This window comes from Mus pahari, chromosome 20, assembly GCF_900095145.1.
Source record: "Mus pahari chromosome 20, PAHARI_EIJ_v1.1, whole genome shotgun sequence".
Lineage (NCBI taxonomy): Eukaryota > Metazoa > Chordata > Mammalia > Rodentia > Muridae > Mus > Mus pahari.
This window is the reverse complement of record NC_034609.1, coordinates 28,063,678-28,071,378: the sequence shown is the minus strand read 5'-3', so window position 1 is coordinate 28,071,378 and position 7,701 is coordinate 28,063,678. Positions and strand designations below refer to the sequence as shown.

The 7,701-nt window shown below is 38.5% G+C and overlaps 1 protein-coding gene across 1 annotated transcript in view; it reads left to right on the top strand.

Annotated features, from left to right (window-relative positions):
* Nae1 (NEDD8 activating enzyme E1 subunit 1) overlaps window positions 1-7,355 on the top strand; it is a 24,301-nt gene extending 16,946 nt beyond the window's left edge. Inside the window, exons 14-19 of the mRNA XM_021220853.2 lie at window positions 87-126; window positions 1,186-1,272; window positions 1,704-1,796; window positions 4,702-4,816; window positions 4,904-4,953; window positions 7,122-7,355. Of these exons, the coding sequence (XP_021076512.1) occupies window positions 87-126; window positions 1,186-1,272; window positions 1,704-1,796; window positions 4,702-4,816; window positions 4,904-4,953; window positions 7,122-7,231 (495 nt within the window). The 3' untranslated portion in view covers window positions 7,232-7,355. The remainder of the gene's footprint in view (window positions 1-86; window positions 127-1,185; window positions 1,273-1,703; window positions 1,797-4,701; window positions 4,817-4,903; window positions 4,954-7,121) is intronic.
* The last annotated feature ends 346 nt before the right edge of the window (window positions 7,356-7,701 follow it).

The window sequence follows — 7,701 nt, the reverse complement described above, 5'->3', positions numbered from 1 at the left end:
TCTCTCTCTCTCTCTCTCTCTCTCTCTCTCTCTCTCTCTCTCTCTCTCTCTGTGCTAGAGTAAAACCTGCATTTATTTCTTTATAGGCACCAGAGTCCATTTCAGAGAAAGAATTAAAATTGCTTTGTAAGTCCTTTTAATTTTCTTATTTGCTTAATAAAAATATGCTACAGAGGGTGTTCTTGGGAATTTTAAATGGTTGAAATTCTTGAAGTAGGGTGTGTGTATCGTTAGGTAAATTTTATTTTGTTTTCTTGTACTCTAAAGGATATTTTAAGACTGGGCCATTGGTACTCATTTGATCTGTGTTAAGTGACTGTAATGGAATTAAGAATTTGTCATGATAGTTCATGGATGGGCTTCTGGGGTTTTCTCCCTAATTCCTGAGGCAGTAAAAGCATTTTATTGGAGTCAGTTGCAGGTTGGAGATAGCTCAGCAGGTTAAGTGCTTGCCATGCAAACATACAGACCTGAGTTCACTACGCTGAGTTCACTACGCTGAGCTCTGAGTTTGTATGAGATCCTGTCTCAAAAAAATAGGTGGGAAACAAATAAAAACAAAAAGAAAAATAATACAGTGGCGATTCATAAAAGACACTCAGAATCAATCTCTGGCCACCACATATTCACAGATGGCTAAGCACATCCATGCATATATCACACACAGAAGTAACAGTTTCATAAAGTTAGTTGCAGGGTTAGAAAGATGGCTTATCAGTTAAGCAAAGGAACCCCAAGGAACAGGTACATGGACACACACAATTATGTTTTAAGCCTTCCTTACACACCGAGCTGAGAATATAACCAAGATTGGTTCATACCATTAATATTCAGTATCTAACAAAACCCACTGTATTGTGGTCACTCAATAAAATTCTTAATGAATAAATGCTTCATTTTATGTTTATTGCTTTTAAATTATGAGTATGTGCCTATCCGTGTATGGATATGTGCACCTGCAGAGGTCAGAGGTGTCAGATCCCCTTGGAGCTAGAGTTATAAGTAGTCATGAGGTACCTGATATGGGCGGGTGGGTACTGGGAACTGAACTCAGTTCCTCTCCATTAACAGCAAGCTCTCTTAACTGCGGATCCATCTTGTAGCCCTAATTTCTTGTTCTTAAAGTGGCCCATGATTCGGTGTATTCAGTTGTCACAACCTTCCTAACGTCTTTTCTGTTTCCAGGCAGCAATTCTGCCTTTCTCCGAGTGGTAAGGTGTCGCTCTTTAGCTGAAGAGTACGGTTTGGATACAGTCAACAGAGATGAGATTAGTAAGTGTAACACCCAGATGCTGAGTTAAAAGACGCTAATGAAATGTGTATAGTAGTGCTGAATAAATGGTGCTGTAAAAATAATGCGAATATTTTATATTTTATAGACTACCTGAATGATTTTAATTTACATATATTATTCAGAAATAATTACATAAAATTGTGTTTAGATTACTGACTGCATTGTGTGCTATATATAAGAACTAACATCATCATGTTTCTACCTTGGTAGAGACTCCAGCTAGGAGTCTATAAGACCCCCTATGTTACATCTTAATGTATTTATTTATTTATAATTTCATACTTTATTTTATAAAATATTTAATATTTTTTGCTAATATTGTCTTGTATCTTGAAACTTGAGTATAAATTCAGCCTTTTGTTGCTTGTGTATGTTACCTAGTTCTACTGATTTTTTTTTTTCCTTTCAGTTTCTAGCATGGACAATCCAGATAATGAGATAGTCCTGTACCTGATGTTGCGGGCTGTTGAGCGATTTCATAAACAGCATGGCAGATACCCAGGTAAGTACAGCAGTTGATTTACCAGATACAAAGATCTTTTGGTTTTTTTGTTGTTTTTAGACAGGATTTTACTTAACTTGGTCTGACCTTGAACTTGTGATCTTCCTCAATCAGTCTCCAAAGTATTGAATTTATAGGCATAAACCATCAGATTCACTCAATAATGTCTTAAATAAGTACTTGACTTGGTGCCAGGTGTAATGGCACTTGCTTTCAATCCTAGCACTAGAGGCAGAGGCGGGCCAGGTCTACAGAGTGGGTTCCAGGACAGCCAGGGCTATGTAGAGAGTATCTATCTCAAAAAAGACCATCGAACCAACCAACCAACCAACCAACCAACCAGGAAAACCCACTTGACCTGAATTTTAGTATTCTATGGGTATTAGAGGAACTATTATTTTTTTAAAAAAAAGATTTGTTTGTGTATTTTAAATACATACATACATATGTGCGCGCAAACACACGCACACACACACACATACACACACACACACACACACACACACACACACACACACACATATATATGCCAGAGGAGGGAATCTTATCCTATTACATGGTCATGAGCCATTATGTGTTTGCTAGGAATTGAACTCAGGTCCTCTAGAAGAGCAGCCAGTGCTGTCAACCACTTAACCATCTCTCCAGCCCAGTGCTCTATTATTTGATTATTAAGGCTAACTACTTTTAAACCATTTGATTCTAAACTGTTAGAGAAGAATGTTGGTGAATTTGTATAGATCACTAACATGTCCTTGTGTCTTTTTTTTTAATTTTGACGATTTATTTATTTTATGTATGTGAGTACACTGTAGCTGTCTTCAGACACACCAGAAGAGGACATCAGATCCCATTACAGATGTTTGTGAGCCACCATGTGGTTGCTGGGAATTGAACTCAGGACCTTTGGAAGAGCAGTCAGTGCTCTTAATCGCTGACTAGCCCCATCTCTTGTGTCTTATTTTTATATTTGTCTCTTTAAAATTCATGTGTGTGTGTGTGTGTATGTAGGTCTCAAAAACTTAGTGGTTAAAACAGGTTAAAGTGTGTGTGTACATGAGTGTACACATGTGTTCATGTATGTGTGGGGACCAGAGGTTGATATTAAATGTCTTCTTCAGTTGCTGTTCACGTTATTTTTTTTAAATATTTATTTATTTATTTATTTATTATAAGTGTGTACACTGTAGCTGTCTTCAGACACTCCAGGAGAGAGCATTGGATTTTTGTTACAGATGGTTGTGAGCCACCATGTGGTTGCTGGGATTTGAACTCAGGACCTTTGAAAGAGCAGTCGGAGCTCTTAACCGCTGAGCCATCTCACCAGCCCATGTTATTTTTTTGAGAAAAGGTTTCTCATTGAACTGAGGGCTCACAGATTTGGCTAGACTGGCTGGCCAAGCAGGGGTCCTCCTGTCTTTGGGTTTCCCAATGATAAGGTTGTAGATATATACCACTATGCTCAGGTTTGAATGTGGGTTCTCAGGGATTGAACTGGGCTCCTCAGGCTTGTACAACACCAGTTTACCCACTGACCCATCCTGTTGGCCTTTAAATCAGTCACCTCTGCGGGTTTGCTGTTGGAGCTGAGCAGTTCCTTTTCTGAGAGGGAGGTTCGTAGGTAGTTGTGTGGTGCCTAGGCTGGAGATTCTCAAGGTTAAATATCTAAGAGACATCTTCACTCTCCTTATTGAGATGCTTGACACCTGGGTACGGTGGCTCACACCTACAGTGCAGACATTCGGGAAGCTGAGGTAGGAAGATTGCTGTGAATCTGAGGTCAGCCTGGGCTGCAGAATAAGACTTTGTCCCAAACAACAAAGAAGAGAGAAAGAAATGACGTTGGACTGGCTTGGTGGTAGAATACTTGCCCTAGCACTCCTAGGGCCCTGGATTAGATTTCCTGCATGAGAAAACAACAACAAAATGCTTGTCTTGTATTCTAGTTTTGTTTGTTGGTCATGAACTAAGTAATTGTGTGTGTCCAGCTTTTCTGTATAGTTGTGGCTCCTTCATAGAGTTCTTATGAGAATTAAATCAGTGCATAGGCACAAGGTATGTAGAATAGTGTCCAGCATCTACTAATGTTTAGTAAGTGTTATATATTGTTAGGGCTTTATGTCCTCAGTGCCATTTAATCACTCAAAATGGAAACAAAGGGGATGTAGCTTAGTTTGTTGTTGAGTGAACAAAGCCCTAGGTTTAGAGATCTTCAGCACTAAAAAAAACATATGCTGTTATCTCACCCAGGAGGTAGAGTCAGGAGAATTAGAAGTTCAGGGTCACACCTGACTACATACAAGTTTGAGACTAGCAAGGATTAATAATAAGACTTCGTTTCCAAAAAGTAAGAAAATAGAAATTTAAATTAAAGGATATAGGTAAGGTATTTTCTCTTTAATTTTTTGATCAAATAATTATTGAGTATTTTTGTGTTAATCTTCTACAATAATAATTAGCTAAGACTTAAAAGACCAAAAACACCAAAAACAGAAACCCACCAGAATGATGGGATTATATGCTGTCACTAAGTTAAATCACTAGACCTGAGTAAGGCTTACTGAACTTCAATTTGTGATAGACTTTAGTTTATCAGATTTCTGATATTTTCAAATGTTGGTTTATGTTTGTTCTATAGTTTTATACCTTACTGCTTTGATTAGACCACCTGAAACTGGATTAAGTAAGAGCTAACGATTAGTTTGAATGACTTTTCCCCTGAGACCTGGTGCCTGTGCAGTCCTGGCACTCACTATGTAATACAGGGTATTCACAAACACAGATCCGCCTGCCTTTGCCTCCCAAGTGCTGAGTTAAAGGTGTGCACTATTATGCCCAGCCCACATATTTATTTTAATGTAAATGTATATATTATATAATATATACATACTTTTTTTTTTTTTAGGAGTGTCTAACTATCAAGTTGAAGAAGATATAGGAAAGTTGAAGTCCTGTCTTACTGGCTTCCTTCAGGAATATGGGTTGTCTGTAATGGTGAAAGACGATTATGTTCATGAATTGTGAGTATTCTTTAGAGCATATAAAGATAATACTCTCCCAGTCTGTGATGAGACTAATAAAAATGTATATGCCCATCCTTTCTGTAGTTGCCGATACGGAGCTGCTGAGCCACACACCATTGCTGCGTTCCTGGGAGGTGGGTTTTGTAGATGAAAGGACTTAATTGTTATCATGCAGTTACTGTTTGTTGTAATTACGGGGTCGGTAGAGCTGGCTGTTGGGCTTACATTAGCCTTTGCCCTCCACACTGTTCTCCTTGCCCGCCAGCCCCGTGCCATCAGAGCAAACTACTCCTGGAGTCTTTATTCCTTCTGAAGACCTTCCTTCCCATCATGAGCCTCACTTAGCTCTCTGGGTACAAGGACGTGTAGGTCTTCCTCCTCTCCCTCCTCTTCTTCCTCCCCTCCCTCCTCCCCCTTGTGTCCTCCTGCCCCATCAGTTCTTAGAAACAAAGACTAACTTGACTAAAAGACCCTGTGTTCCTTCTTTTCCTGAGACATGCCCTAGGTCTTTGCACCTCAGGGCCCAGTGAAAACCTGCCATTTCTTTCATTAAAACTCCCTTTATCAGTTTGCTCCCACTGTTTCTTCTTTGCTCCAGTTAAGTTAAACACTGTAACTGTACCATAGATTGGACCTTATAAGCATCAGAAATGTATTGCTTATGAGTTTCAATGATTCAGATGCCAGCCTAGTTAGAGCCTGCAGAGGTCTCACTGCCTGTCTCATTCATGGTGCTCTTTCTCACTCTGCTCTCACATACAAGAAGCCTGCAGGATCTCCTTTATAAGGGCCTGAATCCGTCTGTGAAGGTTCCATCCGCAGGTCTAATCACTTCCCAGAACCCCACCTAATACCATTGCCCGGAGTTTCTACATGTTAATGACAGGGAGAAGGAGAACAAACATGAAGCAAATAATATCGTTTTAAAAATGACTCTCCTAGCCGGGTGTGGTGGCACATGCCTTTAATTAATCCCAGCATTCGGGAGGCAGAGGCAGGCAGATTTCTGAGTTCGAGGCCAGCCTGGTCTATAGAGTGAGTTCCAGGAGAGCCAGGGCTACACAGAGAAACCCTGTCTCGAAAAAAACAACAACAAAAAAGGCTTTCCTGCCTATGGCTCCAAGAGCCTGAGCGGTGCGCCTATGATAGTTTCCTTTCTAGACGGTGAAGGCAGGTCCAGTTTGATGGATAGTCCTTAGAATGCTAATGATGTAGTCCTAAGAAAACCATATTTTAAGCAAATACAAAACCTGATTCTGGATAATTTATGTAAATAAAATCATTCTTTCATGTCTAAATAGTAAAGTAACCTGCAAATTTATAGAAAAGGGAAAATTATCATTTATTTACGTAGGCCAGATTCTAAGAGACACAATCAGAGAGGCCTAATGAGTGTAGGTAGAAGGTCTCTAGTTTTATGTGTTTTGTAATGATTATGGACGTAATAATTCTCCGAGGCTTTCCCTATATAAACATGAGTCATTCCTCTGTACTAGTCCTTCTTTTCTTCTTTATCATAGCACATAGTTTTCTACATACTATATACTGTATCTATTTGTAAGCTATCCTTTCTCTTGCTGTTAAACAGAAAGACCCAAGGTAGCAAGCAGCAGATATGTTTGTTTCTTGTACTCTGCTACAGCTATGGTGCCTGAGAGATTTGGTAATAGTACAGGTTTAAGTCCACCGCCTCAGTATGTAGAAAGAAGCTGCCTCGGTTTAGAAAAGAAGATTTTTTTTTTCCCCCTTGGTGGAATTTCACTGTCTCTTTTGTGTTTCGAGTACTTTATAGGAGCTCTGTGGTATTCAGTATGGGTTTGATTCTGAGTAATAATAATAATAATTATTATTATTATAATCTTTTATTTTGTTATGACTTGTTAAATTGTTTGTTTTGGATTTTAAACAGCTTGACTTTATGTTTTTTGTTTTGTCTTTTGTACTCATCTATATCTGTGGTGTATTCTATATAGCATAGATCTTATATAGACCAGACTGGCCTCCAACTCCATTTGTAACTGAGACTGGCCATGAACTCATAATCTTCTTGCCTCTATGTCCCCAGTCTGATGAATAGAGTCATACGTCACCACCACACTCAGTTCTTTTTTATTTTTGAGACAGGTGTCTTCACTGTATATCGTTGGCCAGCCTAGAACACACTATGTTGAGCAGACTGGCTTTGAACTCACAGAGATCCACCTGTCTTTGTCTCCTCATGCACCATCAGGCCCAGTCTGGTATATATTAACTCTTAAAATTTATTCTTTTCAAACATTTACTTCTCTCCTTTTTCCTACAGGAGCTGCTGCTCAAGAAGTTATCAAAATAATCACCAAGCAATTTGTAATTTTTAATAATACTTATATTTATAGTGGTATGTCACAAACTTCTGCAACTTTCCAGTTGTAGAATGAGCACTGTGTGTAATATGTTAATGGTTGAAACTGTAATTGTCTTCATATTGTGCTTTAGTTTGTAAAAATCTGTTAAAGGACAGAAGTTAAATTCTTCCCTTAATAAAAGTTTTTCTCATTTGTAATACAGTCTTGTTGTCTGGGATGGTGGGGAGAATGGGGAGAAAGCAGAATGAAAGCTAGCTCTTTGTAATTTAGTTTATTAATACTGGTTTGCTATTTTACAGTTACATATGACAGATATGTGTGTTTCACTAAAAAGTAAAAAAATTAATTAATGAACTTAAGATATGGATTTTAGCTGTGGACATTTTAAGATCATTACTTATTAAAGTAGAACTTTTAAAGAAGCACTTCAGGAGCTTTATCAGGAAACAACCATTCTGTTGTGCTGTCATTTATTATATATACCTAAAAGTTTGCCACTATACCTATGTATTGGATTTTATGGGCTTGGCCCATCCA